This window comes from Bos grunniens, chromosome 15, assembly GCF_055505025.1.
Source record: "Bos grunniens cultivar Pamir isolate PY7600 chromosome 15, Bosgru_T2T1.0, whole genome shotgun sequence".
Taxonomy (NCBI): Eukaryota; Metazoa; Chordata; class Mammalia; order Artiodactyla; family Bovidae; genus Bos; species Bos grunniens.
Window position 1 is genome coordinate 38,511,570 of NC_141179.1, and position 25,051 is coordinate 38,536,620.

General features: G+C 36.0%; 1 protein-coding gene and 1 long non-coding RNA gene across 6 annotated transcripts in view; one reads left to right on the forward strand and one right to left on the reverse strand.

Moving 5' to 3' along the window:
- The window catches only part of LOC147357693 (uncharacterized), a 49,975-nt gene extending 37,064 nt beyond the window's left edge, over window positions 1-12,911 (forward strand). Inside the window, exons 3-4 of one of the 2 annotated variants that reach the window (XR_015142035.1) lie at window positions 8,566-8,696; window positions 11,801-12,224. This is a non-coding gene — a long non-coding RNA (uncharacterized LOC147357693). Of the gene's footprint in view, window positions 1-8,565; window positions 8,697-11,800 lie in introns of both variants that reach the window. The other variant, XR_015142036.1, reaches the window with a different exon arrangement.
- The window catches only part of PDE3B (phosphodiesterase 3B), a 167,877-nt gene that overhangs the window by 28,385 nt on the left and 114,441 nt on the right, over window positions 1-25,051 (reverse strand). For 2 of the 4 annotated variants that reach the window (XM_086339872.1, XM_086339873.1), the window contains exons 4-9: window positions 23,193-23,335; window positions 16,313-16,419; window positions 8,986-9,187; window positions 8,337-8,413; window positions 2,898-3,049; window positions 1,761-1,898 (exon numbers count right to left, since the gene is read on the reverse strand). In XM_086339872.1, the coding sequence (XP_086195998.1) occupies window positions 1,761-1,898; window positions 2,898-3,049; window positions 8,337-8,413; window positions 8,986-9,187; window positions 16,313-16,419; window positions 23,193-23,335 (819 nt within the window). Of the gene's footprint in view, window positions 1-1,760; window positions 1,899-2,863; window positions 3,050-8,336; window positions 8,414-8,985; window positions 9,188-16,312; window positions 16,420-23,192; window positions 23,336-25,051 lie in introns of all 4 variants that reach the window. The other 2 variants (XR_015142034.1, XM_086339875.1) reach the window with 2 other exon arrangements.

The following is a 25,051-nucleotide window of genomic DNA, read 5'->3' on the forward strand; positions in this document are numbered from 1 at the left end:
ATGAAGCCTAAGGAACACTGGACTGTATGAAAACAAGCTGGAATCAAGATTGCTGGGAGAAATACCAATAACCTTAGATATGCAGATGACACCATCCTTATGGCAGAAAGTGAAGAAGAACTAAAAAGCCACTTGATGAAAGTGAAAGTGGAGAGTGAAAAAGTTGGCTTAAAGCTCAACATTCAGAAAACGAAAATCATGGCATCTGGTCCCATCACTTCATGGGAAATAGATGGGGAAACAGTGGAAACAGTGTTAGACTTTATTTTTCTGGGCTCCAAAATCACTGCAGATGGTGACTGCAGCCATGAAATTAAAAGACACTTACTCCTTGGACAGAAAGTTATGACCAACCTAGATAGCATATTCAAAAGCAGAGACATTACTTTGCCAACAAAGGTTCGTCTAGTCAAGGCTATGGTTTTTCCTGTGGTCATGTATGGATGTGAGAATTGGACTGTGAAGAAGGCTGAGCACCGAAGGATTGATGCTTTTCAAGTGTGGTGTTGGAGAAGACTCTTGAGAGTCCCTTGGACTGCAAGGAGATCCAACCAGTCCATCCGAAAGGAGATCAGTCCTGGGTGTTCATTGGAAGGACTGATGTTGAAGCTGAAACTCCAAATTTTGGTCACCTGATGTGAAGAGCTGACTCATTTGAAAAGACCCTGATGTTAGGAAAGATTGAAGGCAGGAGGAGAAGGGGACAACAGAGGATGAGGTGGTTGGATGGCATCACTGACTCAATGGACATGAGTTTGGGTAAACTCCAGGAGTTGGTGATGGACAGGGAGGGCTGTCGTGCTGTCGTTCATGGGGTCTCAAAGAGTTGGACACGACTGAGCGACTGAACTGAACTGAAGTTTCAGTCCAAAGAGCTAGATCACCTTTCATGTCCTTTTAAATGTTAAGATTCAATAAAAAGTGAACCTTTATTACTTCTTTAGTATAAATTAAACCCCATTATTATGAACAATTAAACTACTTTTCATATATACATAAATTATAAGTACCTTATATTAATAGGAAAGTTATGACCAACCTAGATAGCATATTCAAAAGCAGACGTTACTTTGCCAACAAAGGTCCATCTAATCAAGGCTATGGTTTTTCCTGTGGTCATGTATGGATGTGAGAGTTGGACTGTGAAGAAGGCTGAGCGCTGAAGAATTGATGCTTTTGAACTGTGGTGTTGGAGAAGACTCTTGAGAGTCCCTTGGACTGCAAGGAGATACAACCAGTCTATTCTGAAGGAGATCAGCCCTGGGATTTCTTCGGAAGGAATGATGCTAAAGCTGAAACTCCAGCACTTTGGCCACCTCATGCGAAGAGTTGACTCATTGGAAAAGACTCTGATGATGGGAGGGATTGGGGGCAGGAGGAGAAGGGGACGACAGAGGATGAGATGGCTGGATGGCATCACTGACTCGATGGACGTGAGTCTGAGTGAACTCCGGGAGTTGGTGATGGACAGGGAGGCCTGGCGTGCTGCGATTCATGGGGTCGCAAAGAGTCGGACACGACTGAGCAACTGATCTGATCTGATTTGATATATTAATAGATTGTGCTTATATATATATATATATATGGCTTTACATATTATAGGTTTCTCTTTTCAAATTTTCTACTGAAAACTTTATTTGTGAAAAAAAAAATTCAATGAATAATGTTGAACTTATATGTAAACCAATATTATAATCTTTAGAATTTGCTTTTTATAAAGATTCACGGAAAAATTAAAGCAGTAGAGATGTGAAACAAACCTGACTGAGGATCCTTCCTGATTTCTCTCCCATCTTTTCTACAAGTTCAAAAATTTGAAAATTCCAGTTACTCATATTTTCTATTAATGAGTCATAATCTTCTATTAAAATCAGATCCTGTGATGCTTCTTGTTCAATCTGTATATGTAGGGGGAAAAAACAAACCAACTTAACCTTACCTTTTATAAATATTGTTGTATCCAGAGCTAAATGAGAACACTTAAAAATGAATAAAAAATGGTCAATATTATTTTTTATAACGGTTATTCTTAAATATAAACATGTCTTCTAGGCATCAAAAGACTTACTGGTCATTATACTACTTTTATAAATAAAAATATTTTATTTCCAAAAGACTACACAAATCTAAAATTTATCATTTTCATTTTGGAAGTTAAAGAGATCACGGGATAACAGAGAGAAACTTAGATCCTTATACTGACATTTGTTACTAGGATAACTTCTCAAAAGAAATGGATGGATTTTTTCCCCCTAAAAAGCTTGAATTTTGAAAAAAAAATTAAGAAAAAAATGTCCTATGATTTAGTAGATTATTTTCATTGTTTTTAATGACTGCACATACTTTATTGTCTCAGTTTAACATATATAATGAAAATATTAGCACAGAAAATAATATATTGACTATAAAACTAAAGAAATGTGTTCATTTAAAAGTGAATGCACTCAGTTCTAGGATGATGAATTTTAACGTAACTTTTTTAAATTCAAGGTTTTCCTTTTTTTTTTATTTTTATTTTATATTGGAATATAGTTAATTTTCACTGTTGTGTTAGTTTCAGATGTATGGCAAAGTAATTCAGTTATACATACACATATATCTATTCTTTTTCAGATTCTTATCTCATATAGGTTATTACAGAATATTGAGTCGAGTTCCCTGTGCTATACTTTAGGTCTTTGTTGTTTATTTTATATATAGTAGTCTGTATATGTTAATCCCAAACCCCTCATTTATTTAAAGAAATTTTTCTTTCAGGTGTCACAGCGACTTTTCAGTAAAAACTTTAAGAAAATTATTGTATTAAAAACCTTGTGCTGGGCAAAAAATAATAAACTTAGTACTAACTAATAATATATTTCACCTTAACATAATCATATTGAAAGTTTATCTTTTACATTTGGTTGCTCTTCATTCTGTGCTGCTGCTTTTAGGTGATTTTCACCTTCCCAAAGTAATTTTCTGCCGTCTCTGTTCTCTGTTTCCACTTCTTGTTGAGCTTCGGTAAGGTTGAATGATGCTTTTGAGAAAATGGTATTGTCTTCGCCACCTTTCCAAACATATATAAAGTAATAAACAAGAATAAAACTTGTCCTATATGAACAACTTTATAAGAAAAGTTTGTAAAAAATATTCGGATAAATTGAACCATACTGGCATTCAATCTAAGCTGACACAATTAAGTTGTACCTTGCTGGACCATTTGGCGTAGGTACCTTGTGCTCAGGCCATGTTTCACCTGATACAGCTACTCATGGATGAAAGAGATGTGTGAATATTCACTGTAAAAATGAGAAACTGAAAATGGCAGTCCCTCTCAATAGGAATTTTTTTAAAACCAATTTCAAGTAAACAATTTCTAATACTTGAAATTATTTGAGTTTTGGATATGAAAATTCTAAAGTCATAATTATGGATGAGATTAAGGCACATCTAAAAATTAAAACAATGTCATGAATTATTTCTTTACTAATGTCATTAATAATGTTCTTTTCCCCAAATTGCATGGAAATGGGATGTAGCATTGGTAGCTAACAGCATTCATTCATATGCAAAAAAATATTCATACTCATTCTATATGTAATAGATAAACAGGAAACTTTCCCCAAACCCATCAACAGTAAAATAAATAAACTGTAGTGTATTCACACAATTGAACACTGCAGAGCAAAAAGAATAAACTACAATCATAAACATCAATATAGTTTTTAAAAATACAGTATCAAATGAAGGAAGACAGACACAGGTATACTCTGTGATTCTCTTTATGAAAAATTAAAAAACATATCAAAATGATACACATGAATACTGAAAGACAGGATAAACATTATCTTTGGGGGAGCAATTCCTGGAAGCAGGCATGGGAGGAATTTCTGAGGTGCTGGTAATATTTTATGGATCTGGGTGCTGATTATATATGTATATTAGATGTATGAAAATTTACCAAGCCACAAACTTCAGATTTACTTATTTTTCAACATGTAGGGATTTTTTTTAATAAAAGTTTTTTTTTAAGTGTTTTTCAGAGCACTCATTTGAGTTGACTTTCAGAAAAACTAGGCTTATTTATTCATTTATTTTTATTGAAGTACAGGTGATTTACAAGGTTTGTTAATTTCTGCTGTAAAGCGCAGTGATTGTTATTCATATATATATATATATTCTTTACTTTCTTAATTTTTTAAATAAAAAAAAATTTTTTTGGCCCAGCAGCATGCAGGATTTTAGCTCCTCCAAAAGGGATCGAATCTGCAGCCCCTGCAGTGGAAGTACAGCGTCCTAAAACACTGGACTGCCAGGGAAGTCCTGCATTCTTTTACAGTCCTCTTTGCCATTATGATTTACCATAAGACATTGAATATAGTTCTCTGTGCTATTCACCAGGACCTTGTTATTTACCCATTCTATAGAGAATCCTTTGCACATCTGCTAATCCCTACCTCCCACTTCATCTCTACCCCAAACCCCTCCCTCCTGGCAACCAAAAGTCTGTTCTCTATACATGACTATCTAGTTTTAAAACGTTCACATCACCTCAAAAGGGGTTTCCCAGGTGGGGCTAGGTGGTTAAAGAACCCGCCTGCCAATGCAGGAGACAGAAGAGATGCGGGTTCGGGAAGATCCCTTGGAGGAGGGCATGGCAACCCACTCTAGTATTCGTGCCTGGAGAATCCCATGGACACTGTAGCCTGGTGGGCTACAGTCAGTCCATGGGGTCATAAAGAGTTGGACACGACTAAAGTGACTTCAAAAAATATCCTCATGCCTATTTACATGCCTTATTCTCAGGCAACTGCTATTCCAATTATTGTCACTATAAATTTGCATTTTCTAGAATTTCATATAAATAGAATCAAACAGTGTTTTATCTTTTTAGTTTGGTTTTCTTCACTTAAAATAATGTTTTAAAATTTATCCACATAGCAGCATATATCAGAAGTTTGTTCTTTTTTTGTTAATTAGAATCCTACAATATTTATTCAGTTACAAGTTGATGAACATTTGGGTCATTTCCAGTTTAGCACTATCATGAATAAAGATGTCATAAGCAGACACAATCCTGTCTTTTGAGTGCTCTTATTTTTTCTGAGTAAATTCTTATCCTTGTTAGTGCTGGGTAATATGGTAAATTTATGTCTTATTTTTCTGTTGGTTTGTGTTTTGGTTTTTTTTTTTTGGCTGCGCCACACAGCATGCGGTATCTTAGTTTCCCGATCAGGGATCAAACCTGTGAACCTCTGGACCACCAGGGAAGTCTCTATGTCTAACTTTTAAAGAAACTGTCAAAATGTTTCCCGAAGAGGGTTTATTTTAACATTTTATATTTCCATCAGCAATGCACAAGGTTCCAATTTCTCTGCATTTTTGCCAACACATGGCATTGTCTATCTTTTTGATCATGCCTGTTCTAGTTTACTGGTATCTCAGTATAATACTAATTTGCATTTCCCTAATGACATTAATCATTTTTTCATGTATTTACTACCCGTTCTCTATATCCTTCATATCCTTCACCAAAAGTCTTTCAACACAAAATATAAAATCTTTTGCTTGTGTTTTAATTGAGTTAGTTGATTTCTTACTATTGAGCTTTAAAAATTATATATCACAGATATAAGACCTTTATCAGATGTATAACTGCAAATTTTTCTCCCAATCTGTGGTTTGTCTTTCATTTTGTTACTGGTATCTTTTGAAGTGGAAATAAGTTTTGAAACCAGGTAGTATCAGTCCTCCAAATTTGTTGTTTTTCCAAATTGTTTTGACTTTTAGGTCATTTGTATTTCCATGTAAATTTTAACACCAACTTGTCGATTTCTACTTAAAAAAAAAAAAAGCCTTGTGGAATTTGATCAGAATTTGGATGAATTTATAGATCAATTTGGAAGAACAGCCCTGTTCAAAGTACTGTTTTTTCCAATCTGTTTGCGGAATTTGATCAGAATTCGGATGAATTTATAGATCAATTTGGAAGAACAGCCCTGTTGAAAGTACTGTTTTTTCCAATCTGTTTGCTATTGCAATGTCTCTCAATTTATTTAGACTTTAATTTTTCTCAACAATCTTTTATAAATCTATTTTTGTGTTAAATTTATTCTAACTTTATTCTTTTTGATACTGTTGTAAGTGGAATTTTTTTGTAATTTTATTTATTTTTGGCTGCATTGGTTCTTCGTTGCTAAGTGCCTCTGGTTTTGGAGTGTGGGGGCTACTCTCTCTAGTTGCAGCGCATGATCTTCTCATTGAAGTGGCTTCTCTTGCTTCAGTAGCTGTGGCACATGGGCTTAGCTTCCCTGTGGCATGTGGAATCCTCCTGGACCGGGCATTGAACCTGTGTACCCCTCACTGGCCAGGGAATTCCCGTGGTGTAGTTGTAAAGAATCTGCCTGGAATGCAGGAGACCCAGGTTTGATCTCTGGGTTGGGAGGATCCCCTGGAGGAGAAAATGGCAACCCACTCCAGTATTCTTGCCTGGAAAATTCCATGGATACAGGAGCCTGTAGGGCTACAGTCCATGGGGTTACAAAGAGTTGGACACAACTGAGCACGCACACACACACACCCTCACTGGCAGGTGGACGGACGGACACACACACACACACACACCCCCCCACAAACACCACCCACACACACACACCCCCTCAGTGGCAGGTGGAGTCTTGACCACTGGACCAAGAGGGAAGTCGTAGAAAGGTTTTCTTAATTTCAGTTTATGAGGGTTCATTTCTGGTATATAGAAATACAGTTGATTTTGTACATGATTTTGTCTCTTGTGACTCTGTGTGTGTGTGTATTCTTTGGAATTTTTTAACAAATGATCTGTGAATAAGAAGAGTTTTATTTATTTCCATTCAGGATTTCCTAATTTTTTTATCTTTCTAGAAATTTTCCTGGCTAGAACCTCCAGTACTATATTGAATAGAAGTGTTTAAAGCAAAAATCTTTCTTTTATTCTTGATCCTAGTGGGAAAGCATCAGTCTTTTTCCAGGAAGGATGATGTTAAACTTGTGTTTCTTTCAAAGATGCCCTTAATCAGGTTGACGAACTTTCCTAATACTATGTGTTTTCATCATGAAAGAGTGTTGGATTTTGTCAAATGTTTTTTGTGCATCTATTTAATTATCATGTGACTTCCCCCCCTCTTTATGGGGCGTATTACATTAATTAATTTTCAAATGCTATACCACCCCTGCATTCCTGGTATAAATACCAATGTCATGAATATGACATTTTATATGCTGCAAGATTCAGTGTGCTAGTATTTTGCTAAGGATATTGGCAATGTTAGTCTCTAGTTGTCTTGTCTTGTGATGCTTTTGTCTGGTTATGGTGTCAGAATAATTCTGGTTTTATTTATAGAATGAGTTGGGAAGTTTGCCCTACTGTTTTTGGAAGTATGTGAAGGATTGGTCTTCTTTGTTGTTGTTTTTTAATCTTTTAAAATGTAAACCCCCAAAACTATTATATTGTATACTACGGAAGGGTGAGTTTCAAAGTACGGGAAGAGACTGATATTCACCTGTAACCCCTGAAAGAGCCCATCTATTTCTGGTTTACCTTTATTCTTAAGATGCAGTACTGCAGAGTTCACCAAGTTAATCCTGTCATGGCAGCCTTTCAACTCGACTCTTTATCTCCGTAGTCCCACGAAGCTACCAAAAGGGACTGTTTGTTCTATCAGTACTGGCCCCTCTGGAAGCAGCAAACACCTTTTGGTAGCCCCAAACTCGAGACTCATTTCCTTAGTCTCTATTCTCCTCCAGGTCTTACACTGGATATTCTGAGGAGCCTATGAGTTCTTCAGTGGCTTCAAGCAGATTGTTGTTGCTAATATTAATAGTTTGTAACTTTTCTAGCCACCTTCAGGAGGTATGTTGCTCTGAGTTACCTAGTTAACTATTACTGGATGCTTGAGTCATCAGTGTTTTAAAATTATAAAACAACTGTAATTTTATCACCAACAATATTCCTTTTTTGAGGGTACGTTTCAGAATGATATAACTGACTAAATTTTAAAACAACTTGTTTGTGTAATTATTAAAATGTATGCAAACCCGAGCTTACATAATGCAATTTAAATTTCAATGTTAATATAATTTCACTATTTATGAAGCCTAACCGTAACATAAGACTATGTTAATTTATACAGCACATTTTTACCCTTCAAAATACTTTCACCATCTATTATTTATAATTTGCTAATAACTCCTCTGTAAAGTAGACAAAACATTGTAATCTTCGTTTTAAAGATGGATATCTTAACTCATTTATTCATTTTAAAAACAATGTTAAGATTGTTCTTAAAGTTAAAGACATATGACTTTTGCAGTCTCACCTGACTTTTCCCTGTGGCAGTCTGTACCAGACTCTGGTTCAGATGCTGAATCATATTTCAGTATTTGATGTCCACAGCTTGTAAAATAAAACAGGTAAATATGTATATATGACAAATGAGACAATTTTTGTTTTTATCTAAATACAGTCAGAAAATCTGTTTCTTTTTAAACTGTAAGATCCCAACTGCAAAATACCCTAATATTACAATCTCTCTATAAACTTAATAGGCTTTATCCTAGAAAACATCTTTGTCCCTGTGAAGGAAATAACATATTTTGAAAGTAACCCTGGGATTGGAGGTAAACACCATCGTAAAAGCAGAAATGAAAATGAACACCAAATGAACTGGTTACTGTAAGTAAGTACTAAATTAGTGCATAAAATTATTAGTACTAAAATAATTTTCATACATTTACTGATATCTTATGATGGATAAAATACCATTATATTTCCCCTTAGATGGAGATCATTTAGCTGGGAAATGAATAATAGCAGTGAAATGAAAAAAAAATTGTTTAGAATAAAAACTACTAGATGAAGAAAAGGATATAGTATTAATCATCTAGTTATAATACAGAACTAGAAAACTAGGAGTACTTTATTAAAATAACCTATATTTTGAAACCATAAACATCTGGGAAACTTACCTGTTACATAAATTGCTATCAGAATTTCTAAGCTGCTGATAAAAATCTGGTGAATTGGGTGTACTGCTCAGAGATTTGTGTAAAATGACAGGTGGTTTAGTAAGAAATTCAGCAGTATCAGGAAATTCTATAGGTGATCGGTTAGCTGGAGAGCCAGCAGACACTGGTCCATGACTGGGTGAATTCATGCTTGGTAAACCACCTTAAAAATTGAAAGAGAAGAAAGAGATATTATGTATGCATGTATCTGTTTATTGTCTATGTTTGGGTACTTATAAAGAGCATTCCCCTTCTTTAAAGAAAGCAAAGCATTTACAATTAAATGATAAAACTACATTTCTACATGGAGCTATCATCAAGACATTCTACGAATTCCGGCAGAATATAGACTATATTTGTTATCATCAATGACCGTGGAATAAGCACCCTGTGGCAGGATGACACATAATAGTAAATACTAAGAGTACGAGGAAAACGTACATAATAATGATAATAACATGTGTACACGATAATGTGTGGCACAGATTTTCCTAATCCATATTGATCTTCATCTGTCACATTTTGTGTCCCTACCAGCCTGATTATCCATTTTTACCATCTTTACTGTATTGTTTCAATACAATAAAATTCATTTTTATTTTGGAAACAGAGTTCTTAGTAGCACTAAGCAAGCTGAGCATGATAAAATTATATGAGCATATGATAAAATTATATAAACACAACAGCAGATCCCTTAAATAAAATCTACATCTTTCCGAGCTCGTTCATTCATTCAACAAGTATTTGAGAGCCTATTATATGCTGGAAAATGTGCTGGGTTTCACAGCAGAGAAAAAGATGCCATCCCTAAAAAAGGCTAGTGGAAAATACAAACAAGTGCTAAGTGAGTGCTAAAATAAGAGGGAAAAAGTGCTTCAGAAATACATCCCTAATCCTGTTGATTTATTCAAGAGCCTTTGCTAGGTGCCTTGAACTAAGGGTGTATCTGGAGAAGTGTAGGTAGATTTAAAACTTTATTTCAAAAAAAAGATTTAAGTAAAGTGAGAATCAGAGAAGAAAGCAAATAACAGTTATTAAGGTATCATGGTATTTTCAGACACAGTTACAGATGTGTGTGATGGTTAATTTTGTGTGTCAACTTGGCTGGGCTATCATGCACAGTTGTTTGGTTAAAATCTAGTCTAGATGTTGCTGTGAAGGTATTTTTCAGATGTGATTATCACTAGACTGAATAAAGCAGATAACCCATTGCTATGTGGGTTGGCCCCATTCAATGTGTTGAAGGCCTTAAGAAAAAAAAACTGAGCCCCTCCAGAGAGGAAGGAATTTTGCTTTCAGATTGCCTTCAGAGTCAAGACTGCAATACTGACTCCTGCTACAATTTCCAGGTTGGCAGCCTGCCCTAATAGTTTTGGACCTGGCAATCTGCCAAGCCAATGCCCATCCATCAGTCAATCACTGTCCCCCTCTCCAATATATGTGTGTGTATGTATGGCTATATACACATGCACAAACATCCTGTTCTGTTTTTCTGGAAAACCCTGACAAATACAATGTGTGTTCTTTTATTTAATCTTCATAATAACCCTGTGTATTAAACAGCATTTGCATTTTACATATGCAGGGCTGCCGCTGCTGTTCTATCAAACTGACCTGTTTAGAGGCTCCTATAATTTCATATAATGTTAGGGCTGAAAAAAAGATTTTTATAAATAATCTAGTCAAACACTTAAATGTTTCAGAAGAAGAAACTGAGGACTAGAGAGGGGAACTATCTTGCCTGCCAAAATAATGTTAGTTATTAACTGGAGACTAAAGTTCCAATTTTCAGCATTCTTTTCTCTAATTATACTGCTGCTGCTGCTAAGTTGCTTCAGTCGTGTCCAACTCTGTGCGACTCCATAGACAGCAGCCCACGAGGCTCCGCCATCCCTGGGATTCTCCTAGTGAGTGTCCAAAACTCTGACAAACAGGCTGAGAAGAATAAAGGATAAACTAATTTTAGGGTAGAAATTTGATATAATGTAGAAAAGCTTTTGAGGAGGACAGAATGGTACTGAAAACCCTTAGCAACCCTTAAGAAATACTTTCTACAATACAGAGTCACCATTTTTATTCTAAACCTTTTAAACTGTGAAATATAACGTACAGAAAAGTTATAACAGGAATGCTCACCACTCAGGCTAAAATATAAAACATGGCCAGAGATCAGAAACCCATGTCCAGTATCTAATTCTCAGTCCTTTCATTAAAGGAAAGCATTACTTTGACATTATGGTACTGTTTTTCTTGTCTTTCTTTATATTTGTACCACATATATATCTCTTTAACAATTTAGATTAGTTTTGCACTTTCTTTGAACTTTGTAAATGGAATCAGGCAGTATAAATGCTTTTATGCCTTGCTTACTTTACTCAACATTTTTAAAAGATATTTCACATGTTCACTCATTTTGAATGACATATAAAATTGTATGTATGAATATAGCACAATTTTATTTCTCTATTCAAGTACTGAACTGCCAAATTGTCTTCCAAAGTAACAGTAGCATTTTACTTTCCCATCAATGATGTATGAGTGTTCCTACTTCTGAATATTTTTCCAATTCTTGTTAAACTGCCTTGAGAATTATAGACACCATAGTGGGTGTGAAGTCATGGTTCACTGTGGTTTTGATTTGCATTTCCCTAATGACTAATAATGCTGAGTATCTTTTCATGTGGGTAAGGGCCACTGGTATAACTCCTCTGGAGAAACATCTATTCAAATCTTTCACCAATTTTTTAGTGAGATCATTTGTGTTTTTATTACTGAGTTGTAAGATGTCTTCTGAAAGACTCTGGCCACCTGATGCGAAGAACTGACTCACTGGAAAAGACCCTGATGCTGAGAAAGATCAAAGGAGGGAGGAGAAGGGGACAACAGAGGATGAGATGGTTGGATGGCATCACCGACTCAATGGACATGAGTTTGAGCAAGCTCTGAGAGTTGGTGATGGACAGAGAAGCCTGGCATGCTGCAGCCCATGGGGTTGCAAAGAGTCGGACATGCCTGAGCAACTGAACTGAAGACATCTTTGTCTATTCTGAATACACAAGTTCATTTTCAAATTATAGTTTGCAAATATTTTCTCCCATCTTATGGATTGTCTTCTCACTTTCTTTAGGTGTCTTTTGAAGTGCAAATGTTTTTAATTTTAATGAATTCCTATTATAAATTTTTTTCATTCATGCACTGTACTTTTGGTGTCATATCTAAGAATATCCAAAGTCACAAAGATTTTCTCTTATGTTTTCTTTTACAAGTTTTATGGTTTCATACTTACATTTGAGTTTATGAGCATTTTAGGTTAATTTTTGAGTATGATGACAGATATGGTTCAAATTCACTCTTTTTCATATGTGTATCTATCCAGGTGTCCCAGCATCATTTATTAAAAACACTATTCCTTCCCCACTGGATTACTGTGGCACGCTGGCTGAAAATCAGTTGACCGTGTAAGGGTTTATTTCTGGACTCTCAATTCTACTCCATTGATTTGGAATATCCTTAGGCCAGTGTCACTGTCAATCAGTGTCTTGATAACCACAGCTTGGTAGCAAGTTTAAATTTATAAGTGTGAATGAATCTCCATTTTTTTTTTCTTTTTTACTAAAGATTGTTTTGGCTACTCTGGGTCCCTTGAATTCTGACATGAATTTTAGGATCAGCTTGTCAAATTTCTGCAAAGAAGCCAGCACAGATTTTGTTAAGGATTGTACTAAGTTTAGAACAATTTGAGGACTATTGCCCTCTTAACACCACCAAGTCTTCTGATCCATGAATATGGGATATCTTTCCATTTATCTGGGAATTCCCTGACAGGACTGCACACGTCCACTGCTGGGGGCTCAGGTTCAGTCTCTGGATGAGGAACTAAGATCCCACATGCTGTGCAGTACCAACAACAAAATCATATTTGGGTCTTCTTTAATTTCAACGTTTTATAGTTTTCAGTGTACAAGTCTTGCACTGTTTTGCTAAATTTATCCCAAAGCATTTTATTCTTTTTGATGCTAACTTTAAATGGAATTCTTAATTTCAGTTTTGCACTGTTCATTGCTAGTATATAGAAATGTAACTGATTTTTGCATACAGATTTTGTATCCTGCCACACTGATTAATTTGTCTATTTGTTGTAATAGGTTTTAAGGAATTTCTTAGGATTTATAAATATAGGATGATGTTGTCTGCAAATAGTTTTACATCTTCCTTTCATTTGTTTTTACCTAAACTTCTCAGGGTAGACCTCTAACCCAATATTGAGTAGAAGTGATGACTATTTTATAATTATTTAAATTATTTTATAATTTTATCATATAATTTCTAGTTCTTTAAATTCGTTCTTTAGTGAGATATTGTTGTCATACTCTTCTTACTTTATGGTTTCCTTAAGTTCTTTAAAGATATAATGGTAGCAAATTCAAAGCCACTGCTAAATCCAAACTCCAAGCTCACTCAGGGAAATTCTGTTGGCTGTTTTTCATTGTCTACATGGCAAAAAATTCCTGTTTCTTTGCATGCTTCATAATTTTTTTTTAATTGAAAACTGGACATTTTAGATACTATACTGTAACAATTCTAGTATCAGATCTCTCCCACCCTCAAGGTTTATGTGGCTTATTTTGTATTTGTTCATTTTATTTCTGACTATTCATTGAGTGATCTCCTGAACTCATAATGTAGATTTTTTTTCACTGAGGTGTGTAGCCACTGAGTGCTCTGATGCCTTTTTTCCCCCTTTCCTCTTTGATTTATGCTTGACTTCTTAGAGTCACCCGTGGGTCAGTATGATTTAGTTGAGACAGAAAATTTCTTTAAATGTCTTGCCTATGTGTCGTCATCTATTGATGAGAATATGTTTGAAAAGTTACAACTTCAAATTTCCAGGCAGTTTACAAAACAGCTTTAGCTTTTACTTCCTGCTTGTGCAGCACTTCAAGGTCAGCTACAGGTGGAGCCACCAGGGCCTTCTTTCACAGATCTTTCCTGAGCATGTGCACAGCCCTGAAAATGTGCTCAGCCTAGTAGATCTTCAGGAATATACCAGAGCTTTTCACTTTCCTGTGGTCATCTAGTGTCCAGGATTTCCTTTTAAATTTCCAGTCAGTTCTTGTTTGCCTCAGCTGATATCACAGCTTTACCCACTCAAAATGTTACTGGCAGAGGGTGTGGGTGTTTTTTGTTGCTGTTATTTTTCTGAAGAGCTGAGCTCTCAGTCAAATGAATTATCCACAACAACCTGGGAACAAGGACTTTTTCCAGTGAGTTTGGACAAAACATTTACTGTACTCTCAGGTTGTTGCTTTTAATGCAGTTTTTAAAGAGGTCAGACTCTAATGACTGCAAAGCTAGTGGCTTTTAGCTGTAGTACCACCGAGCTGGGGAGAGAGGGTTTGGGAACTGCTTTCAATTAAATTGTCACAGAACCCAATGCCTCACCAAGGTTCAGTAGTTAGTTTCTCTTGTACAGATGATTTCTAGTGTGTTCTCTGGCCTTTGTTAACTTCCAAAATTCTGCAACAGTTTAGTTTTTTGCTCCTATTTTTGTCCCTGGTGGCTCAGATGGTAAAGAATCTATCTGCAGTGCAGGAGACCCAGGTTTGATTCCTGGGTCAGGAAGATCCCCTAGAGGAGGGCATGGCAACCCACTCCAGTATTCTTGCTTGGAGAATTCCATGGACAGAGGAGCCTGGTGGGCTACAGTCCATGGGGTAGCAAAGAGCTGGACACGACTGAGCAACTAACACTTTTTTTATTTGACTGTCACACTGGATATTACAGTGTACATCTTTGAAGTATTAGTTTCTTTTAAGTTTAAGAACTTTTTAGTACTTTTCAATCACTGCTAGTATATCCAATGTACCCCTTTCCCCACCCTTTATGCCATTGTTTCCATATACTTCTTTATACATTATGCAAACTGCAGGGAGTCATTGTTTTCATGCACCCACATATTTAGGCTTCCCAGTGCTTTTCATTCATTCCTGCAGATCCATGCTTCAATGTGGATCACTTTCCTCCTTCCTAAAGAACTTTCTTTGCTAAATTCTCAGTAGTGCACATCTACAAGCAATACATTTTACCTTTTTTTGTATAAAAAAACTTGTTATTTCACCTTAAATTTTAAAGGATATCTTCACTGGATAAAGAATTTCAGGTTGGCAATTTTTGTTTTTGCAATACTTTAAATATGCCATTTCATCATCTTTGGTGACTATAGTTAATAATACTGTATTGTGTATTTGAAAGTTAAGAGAATAGATCTTGAAAGTTCTCATCACAAGAAAAAAACTTGTAACTATGGTGACAGATGTTAAGTAGACTCATTATGGTGATCATTTTATAGTATATACAAACATCAAATCATTTTGTTGTACACCTAAAACAATATGTCAATTAACAGCCCCCACCTCACCCCCAAAGATTCTATTAAGGGTGGCTTATTAGGATATATCTTCCCTGATGGCTCAAATGGTAAAGCGTCTGCCTACAATGCGGGAGACCCTGGGTTTGATTCCTGGTCAGGAAGATCCTCTGGAGAAGGAAATGGCAACCCACTCCAGTACTCTTGCTTGGAAAATCCCACAGATGGAGGAGCCTGGTTACAGTCCATGGGGTCGCAAAGAGTTGGACACGAATGAGCGACTTTGCTTTCACTTTGCTTTGTTTTGGTTTATTAGGATATAGGATACAGTCAGGATTTTTCCTACTCTCATATTAAGTTTTTTTTTTCTCCCTCTACAATGACCATGCTACAAAAGAATGCCCTTTACTGAGGGTTTTCCTTTGTTCTTTGTCTACAACTATTCAGGTTAAATAGTTCTATATTTTATCCCTGAATCCTTAGTGTCTAACAAAGTTCCTGATACATAGTATATGTTCAAAAATTAACGAATGAGCAAATTGTCAACTAATAGCCAACCCAAACTGCTTAGTTTTATGTTAACTCAGAACACATAAAATGGTATTCAAAATTAGCTATGAATGTTGTTCTTCAGTTGCTAAGTCGTGTCCGACTCTTTGCGACCCCGTGAACTGCAGCACACCACGCTTTCCTGTCCTTCACTATCTCCCAGAGTTTGCTCAAGCTCATGTAAATTGAGTCAGTGATGCCATCCAACCATCTCATCTATGAATAGGTAATTAAAACCCTGTTCTCAGCTAAGAATAGTTTCTGTTCGTATCTGAGAAAATATATTCTCAGCTATTAATAGGTAATGAAAAGTTTGCACTACCATATAGTTTGAGACCTCCCATATTTAAGTCACAAAGAATGATTTCTTACCAGCTCTTCTTAGACCTACATGGTGAGTTAACGATACAGATGATGACCTTTGCTTCGGGACTGTCAGTAGATTTGAACTAAAAGGCCCATTTAGATAGCATCCTTGACTAAAAGGGAAAGATAACAGGTTAAGATTTTTAAAAACATGAAAAATTCATTTTTTCCTTATGGTCTTCAATTCATTAGCAAATATCTGCTTATACATCCAGAGTAAACCAGGCACCAGCAAACTTTTCTGTAAAGAACCGAGTAGTAACTACTTTGGACTTTGCAGGCCATAAGGTCTCTGCAATTACTCAATTCTGCCACTGCGATATAAAAACAGCCTTAACCAATGATAAACAAATGAGTATAATCATGGTTTTCAATATAATTTTATTGACAAAAAAACAGGTATGGGCCTCATTAGATCCATAGGCTGTAATTTGCTGAACCCTGGAAAGAAGCAGGTTATCCGTATCACTGGATTTCACCAGTGACTGGTGAAATACACTTCAGAGTCAAAGATTTCTGATTCAATAGGTCTGGGAAAAGGTCACAGATTGGCATGTCTGACAAGTGCTTAGGTGGTCCAGGGACCTCACTGACAATTACTGACCTAAAACATACAGTTTTTCACCATCTTCTGCTCCCCTTCTGCACAGATAATTGATTGCCCATTAACACAGTCATATCCTGTAACTGAAATATTTATTGTAGGTTTTAGGGTTCTTATGAAGAAATTAAATATAGGTGAGCAATCACAGTATACCAATTGATATATAAAATGCATTTTAAGATTACATATTTTAAAGCCCTTGGCCGAGGGCCATACATATAGTACTTCCTTTCTTAGATATTCACTAGCCTGTTTTCTTCTGTTAGTCAACGCTGATGTGGGCAATTTGCCACAGGATTAAGAACAAATCTCGAGTCTTTATTTTTCACTCAACATTTTGTTAGTATAGGCTGAGTTCTCAGTAAGCTTCCCCCTCCCTCCAACTCCATTTTTTGTGTACTCCCATACCCTTACTCAAGAAAGATCTATTTTTCTGTGACCTTAGAGGTTTTTGTCCATGTCTGTTACTATATATATCCATACCATATTACAGTTTCAGTGTTCACAGATTCTTATGCCTCACTAACTTGTGAATTCCTTTCAGGGGCCATAAGATACACCTCTTCATTCAGTTGTGGATACAGCACAGTCAGTGCCTGGTAAAGGTGTTCAGGAGACATTACTGGATTAAATGAATGATCTTGTCTTTAGATTGCTATTCTCACTTTTCAAGAGAACAGATCTTTTCTCTCTCCAGTTCTGAGTGAACGGACTCTTTCGCTAACTCCTGCTTTGGGGCTTTCTTTGGGCCTTTTTCTCTAAATCTAGTTTGTCTTATAATCTTATGAGAGAAAAAAATTCTGGATAACAAACAGAAGGCTTGTAAAAACAGTTGGCAACCAATTTATCAACAGAAAAATTTTCGTGAATAAAAATTATAAAAATAATAGCACTATTTTAAATATTACGTATCATCCATTATTTTAGGTAATTTGCATACTTCATCTCTTTTAGTCATCTGAACCACTTTGTTATTAGATAAGAAACCTGAGGCTTTGAGAGGCTTAGTACTGTGTTAAGCTAAAATTCACAGTGGCAGAGATAAAATTCAACTTCAAATTTCTCTGACTCTTAAATTTCTCTGACTCTGAAGTGTATGCTCTTTCCACAAGACAATTCTGATGTTATTTTTGTGTGTTTCTCCATCTGTTAAAATTAGAGGTTTAGAATAAAGAACTTCTACGATAACATCTAGCCTCTGCTGCTGCTGCTGCTAAGTCGCTTCAGTAGTGTCCGACTCTGTGTGACCCCATAGATGGCCTCCTACCAGGCTCCTCTGACCCTGGGATTCTCCAAGCAAGAACACTGGAGTGGGTTGCCATTTCCTTCTCCACTAGATTTTGTAATTTTTTTGCTCAAGCTAATAGTAATAATAATTTGTTCACAGCATTTAAAAAAGAGTCAGTATGTACATAATAACACTCAATAAACTCATCTCCCTACCAGTGTGCAATCATTCTTTGTATTTGAATATTCATTGCCTTCAAAAGGAGTGGGAGAGATGGGGAAAGAAGAGTAGCAATGCCACCCAGGGCAATATTCAAATAGAACAATCTGTGTACTCTACCAACACCTACTTCCTTATTAATATTCAAAACAAAGACAGGTTTTTCTCCTTCACAGAAGAGCCTTGAAGCACACTCCCTAGTCTTCTACCTGAACGGGGGGCGAGGAGGGGGTGTCTTCTAGTAATTAAAATGGTTAGTTGTTTAGAATTGAGAAGTATAGGTCAAATTACAGGTTTTCAGCTCAGTTCCATAATCATCCCATTAATTCTTTGCCTAAAACCAGATAAATATTTACTGTAATAAGATATATAAAACAATACTGAAGAAAATAGAGGGCAAGATAGGCTAGGAGTCCCAGTGATTATTAATAGTTGGCAGGAAGATGATTAAAGTCAGAATTACATTGCAAGAGATGTCAAATGTTATGGTCATAGAGTTAAACCATATATTAACAGCTGATTTCTAAGACAATCAATGCAAATTACCTTGACAAGGTTTATATCACTTCATGTATTATTATTTTTTAAGTAGCTGTAAAAACTTGTTGGCTGTACAATGTCCAGATTTTGCAGAGTCATTATCTTAAGAACTGAGTGGGATGACACCAGTTAGCTGTCTTGAATCTCTGCAGTTCAAATAGGGTCCAGGCTTTAGTATAATTCGCTAATAAATTATGAGACACATAATTGAGAAGCTGGTTCCCAAGTACATTATTTAGGGGACATACTATTGCCAGGCAACATTATTAGGTTTAATTAAAGAGCACTTTCCATGATGAATGATGAATCAGAATAGGTTAAAGGCAAGCCTCTTTCTTTGGTGTGGGAGTACCTACAGCTGATAGCCCTCAAAGTTTTGGTATGGGATTTGCCTGTGTTTCCCCAGGGAAAATCTGTTCAAAGGAAATGGGCTGTGAGCTCTGAATTTGTACCGTCTGTCCACAGGGAGGGTCTGGGTCCCAGCAGTCCATGGACAACAGTTCAGCCAAGCTTTCAACTCTAGATACTAACGCTGTGCCTGGATAATTCAACTGTCAGCTAACTCAAAACATAAATTCAACCTTGCTGGAATTTCCTGACCAGCAAAACTTCATCCTACGTCTGAAACTGAAGCAGAAAACAGTATCCAGTGTCATGTGGATAGCATACTCCTGCAGGATACTTGTTAAGCAGCTTTTTATCTTCAAAGATCTAATGTAATCCCAAACTCTTCACAGTAGTCCAGCAGGTCTCAGAAGGGTCGTAATGTCTAAAACAGGTAGGAAATGAAAATTTCCATGAAAGAGCAAAGAAAATGTGTTAAGGAGACTCAGAGGCAAAACAGATTACTTTTCCTTAGAGAACAAAGGAGGGGGTGTCAGGGTGTTACTCTGTAGCTGTGACATCTGAGCCCAGTCTTTAAGGACACACAGAAGTAAGGGTGAGAGGTCTATTCTAGGTAGAGGGGCACACATGTGCACAGAGGGAATATCAAACAGTTTAACTTGCCTGGAGTTTCAGATAAATGAAAGTGATACTGGAGTTATTCTAGTGTTAAAAAGTAATGGCCTTCTTAATTAACCTCTCAAGTACTCTCCGAGATGAACAGTGGCAAGAAGAATAGGTAACACAGCGGCTGTTCAACTAGAACTACCTCTTCTTATGTTTTGCCTAGTATACCTATCACAAAGTTTATAATACTTTTTTTTTTTTCTCCAGGCAAAGCATTAAAAAAAAAAAAAAAAGCAAAATTAAGTCCTGTATTACACTTTACACAAATAAGGCAGCTAAAAAGTATAATTCAGCTTAATTTTCTAAGGGAGTGAAACTAAAAAAGTTTTACGAGAAAACTTCAATGAAGTTTCCTCTTCAAGGAAGTGTCTTCTTTAAGGAAGACTCTAACACAACTTATGTGCCTGTTATTTTCATGTAGAGAGCTCCCCAAACCATTTTTCTACTCCTCTTTGAGGGACTGCTCATCTATCTCTGTTTAATTTTTCTAAGTAAGGGTGTAGCTTTGTCATGAGGGATTAACAGAATTTCAAATCTCAGGCTAGGAATTGGGACAGTATTCTACAGGCACGATAAAGGTTCAAAAACTTAATGATTAGAAGAAACAATAACAATTTTTTGTTATTATTTATATATGTTATATGTTATTTATTTATGTTATTTATATATATGTTATATATATAACATATATATATATGTTATATGTTGTTATTCGTATGTAATTATGAAACAAAATTACAATTTTGTTTAAGGACAATTTGTGGTGGAAGGTAGAAGATGGATTGGGTAGTGAAGAATATTAGAAATGGGAAGGATAATTCAACAGCCCACATAAGCAATAATGAAAGCATGAAATAATGTAGGCAAAGTGATAAAGGGAAAAGGGAACAGAATGGTAACAAGCTTTGGAGATTAGACGTGACAGCTGTTATCTGTAGAGTAAGGCAACAGGATGTAAAGACAACACCAAGGTTTTCTAGGTAGATCAGTTTTGTAAGCAACCACAAAACGAGAGGATTACAGCCAGCACTGTGCCAGGAAATGAGGACAGAATAACAGTAACAGAGGGAAAAGCAGCCGGAGAGATGAGAAATGAGGTTTCAGACACAGTTTCAGGGAACAAGAGGTTCAATATTTACATCATGTTGAAATCATGGGCAGGGTCATTTAAAATCATAGAGAAGCTTATGATCAGAATGTAGAGCTACATTCATATCAAAACCAGGAAATGTGCTCTCCATTCTGGAGCACTCTAATAAATTTGAAACAAATGCCTCATGAGTTCAGTCACAAGCCTGTTAGTTCTGTGCTTCTAAAACCTGAAGGTCCCCAAACAAAACGTCACCATACATTAAAGATCTATAGCTATGCGGTCTAATACGGTTGCCGTTTGGGTCTGTATGACAGCTGAGTATGGCTCTTTGTATTTTAACTAATTAAAATCAAATCAACTTTAAATTAAGTTCCTTAGTCATGATAGACACATTTCAAGTGATCAACAGACACACATACCTGGCGGCAACCAAACTGGACACACAGCTATAAAACATTCCCATCGTGACATCTCTACTGGACAGCACTGATCCAGAGACTTGAATTTCAAAAGGAAGAGGCTTGTAAATGCTTCACATGTTCCCCTTTACCCTATGTTCAGAGTACACTTAGAGATTCATTACAGAGCAGCTTCAGCTTCTGCACCCTAGAAAAATTCCTTCTAACCTCGCCTCTTTAAAGGAGATGTTTCATAATACCACCAATTACTTTATACTTTAAAGTTCTAAATCTTTTATGAGGCATAATAATTTTGTTCTAATGAATATTAAGTAAATATATTGAATCTGCCTGCATTTACCTTTAATTCTGAGATATGTTCATATAAAAATTAGTTTTCCTTGGACCATGTTTCTATTTTATTATCGATTATGTGGAGGCAGTAGGATAAAAATAACCTTAACTCAATGTATCAGACATTTAATTTTAAAAGCGTTGCTGTTACGTCAGTGTGACGGAAAGATGAAAAAATAGAATCATTTTCATCATTCTTTCTTAAACTCAAAACTATTCTCAAGATGATGTCTCCCAGGGTTAAGAAATACCTGTCGTATTTTCAGTTCCTAACGTCATTTATTTCGTCATATCCTGCTTCCGTTATAAAAAAAAAACAAACAAACAACAGCAACAAAAACTATTATCATGTTTAAGCTCTGGGCAAGCTTTGGACCAAAGCTCATTTTCCTGTGACGTTCTCTTCACACTTGAATCCATTCTTGTTTTATATATCATTTCACTGTTTTTCTTTTACAAAAATGCAGTTTCATTTAGTTGAACGTATTGCAGAAGATTCAAATTAATAAATCACAGAAGAATCTGGAAAATTACAATTCTCTGATATTTCATATATAAAATGCTAATACAGTTGAACAGAAATAGCTCTGATCCAACACTGCCACCTACTGTTTCAAATGTGTAACTACACAGATCAAGTTATTAAAGACCAACACATGCTCAGTCCTAAAAGAATGGTTTAATAGGAAATTTACATTGATTACAATTTTATTAACTATGGTTATATAACTGACTACATAGACGCCTATAACTCACACAGGAGATAAATATCTGTCCTGGCCATTAAAAGGCAAAGTACCGAATCCTTTGTTTGCAGAGTAAATGGATATGCTTACATTCAGAAGATCAGGTCCTGCTATCTCCCAGCCTCACCTGGCTGTAGTTACCGACGCACTTCCTTTGCAGGATAAGCACTGCTTAGTTCCAGATAAATCCTCAACAGGATACGGAATGTATTAGTAGTCTTAATTCCCCAGTAGGAAAGGGCTTGAAAGTGTCCTGCTACCGATATACTTCACGTCTGAGGCAGCATCTGGGGTGAACCTTGGGGGTGCTCCTGCTTTCACAAGTCAGAAACTATTGACCGACATGAAAACTCAGCCGTGGATGACGACTGCCTCTAACTTGGCCACCTCTACCGTGGCTTTCCCAGTTTCACATCTAAAACCGATTCTCGTTTTCTTACACTGCCTCCCTGGTTCATGTTCTTAGGTCTCCAGCATGCTTTGTACCCAACTTGCCTGTTTTGGGTGGAGAAGGCAGATTACCTTCTTTTTAAGGATCAGTTTCTCTACCAGGCCACGTTACAAACCATGCTGTCCTATACCTAAAACATTTCCAGGGTTCCTTTAGGCTTTCAGAATTATTTCACACTTCATTCACAGAAACAGAGTGGCTGTAAGAGATTCAGGCTTCTTGAAAACGCTCTGGGATTTTACCTTAAAATGCCAAATTCTTGGTGAGGCCGTTTGCCATTATTGCGTTCCCACCTTGGAGAAGTCTGGTCGATAGGTGGCAGACCTGAGGTTCCCGAGCTCCTCCTCAGATGTGGGGTTGGTAAACTATTCCTACTGTTCAGCCCCTGTTGAATAATTTAACAGTGGTTAAAATTGTTACCCTTTAACATGCTGTAAATGTGATGCTAAAGATGGTACATGAAAATATCAGTACAAAGTACAACTAATCCTTGAACAACTTGGGAGTTAGGGGCACCAATATCCTTCATGCAGTTGAATATCCAGGTGTCATTTACAGCGGGCCCTCCCTACATGTTCTTCCTCCATATCTGAGATTCTACATCCATGGATTCCACCAACCGCAGATGGTGTAGAACTGTAGTATTTACTACTGAAAAAGATACTGCACACAAGCGGGCCCACACAGTTCAAACCCACATCATTCAGGGAGCAACTGTACATTTTTAGCATGTATAGGAGAAGCAGAATGAATATGTTTTACTCCAAATATCACATTCTATACTGCTCTTTTATTTACCTTCCTCCTATTTAAAAATTGGTTTCTGAATTCCTGATAGTTTAACCAAAATTTTTTTCTTTTGTACATTTTATTCATAGTTTTATGAGAAATAAGCAACTGACAATTTTAAAAGTAGATGTACCCTGAAAAAACTACTTTTAGAGGCCAAGCTTAGAATCGGGGATGAGCCCTATTTCCTAAATCTTTTGTATTTTAAGTACAATGCTAATGTACATAGAGGCTAAACTGCAGAGTTCTGAGCTTCTGAATTAATGACTACATTAAATTCAGAACACCTTTCACATTAAGAATATTTATCCTAATTTTTGAAAATATTCTCTGGTTAATCCAAATGTTAACCCAGAATATTCCATTTTTGACCACTCTGAATAGGTTTTTTAGTGAAATTGACATAAAACCGTTTCTGCTTCTTATGAATTTCCCCTATGAGCAGACATGAAACCATCTCAGAGAGATAAATATGTCTTATATTTAAGTTTTCCCAAGGATGTTGATTTTATAAAGATTCAGTGTTAGTTACATTTACACTGAAAAAAATGTTTATGTAACATGTTAGTTACATTTACATTGAAAAAGTTGTTTATGTACCATCCTTTCTGACTATAATTTAGGTCCATATAATCTTTCTTAGTTCTTATCATGCATATAAGATATTTACTTTAAATCATCTCTTCTAAGTCCCTTTTCTTTACTTTTTTCATAAATGCTTTTGCTCTTTTAAGTAACACCAGGCTTTTTATATTCTTTTCCAAAGCAGAGATAAAGTAGATATGAAATTTAAGTAAGAAGTTAAAAGAACACAAAGAAAAGAAATAAGGGTTACTTCCTGATTCTTCTGTGACTTATTTCTATCAGTAAATTGGAGTACTGAAATAAACCTGATTACCTAGATTTCGTTCAGGAAATGAGGCAATTAGGCATCCTGTTTGTTTAAAATGCTTCTAAAATGTACAAGTACACTTTTCTACATAGTAAACATAGTAACAAACAGAATACTGATATCAATGTGATTTTTAAAATTTCTTTGCCTGGCTGCATGGCTTGCAGGATCTCAGTTCTCCAACCAGAGACTGAACCCCAGCCACAGTAGTGAAAGCCTGGAATTCTAACCACGAGGCTGCCAGTGAACTCCCTCAATGCAATTTTTATGCCTAACAGTTTTAAGAATTATTACTTTTTAAAATTACTATTTGAAACCTCAAATGCCAATGGAAAATATAAAGGAAGAGCAACATACCAAATGAAAACCATTAATAACTCAAAATGTATTAATTATTTTATTGATGAAGTTATTGCTATC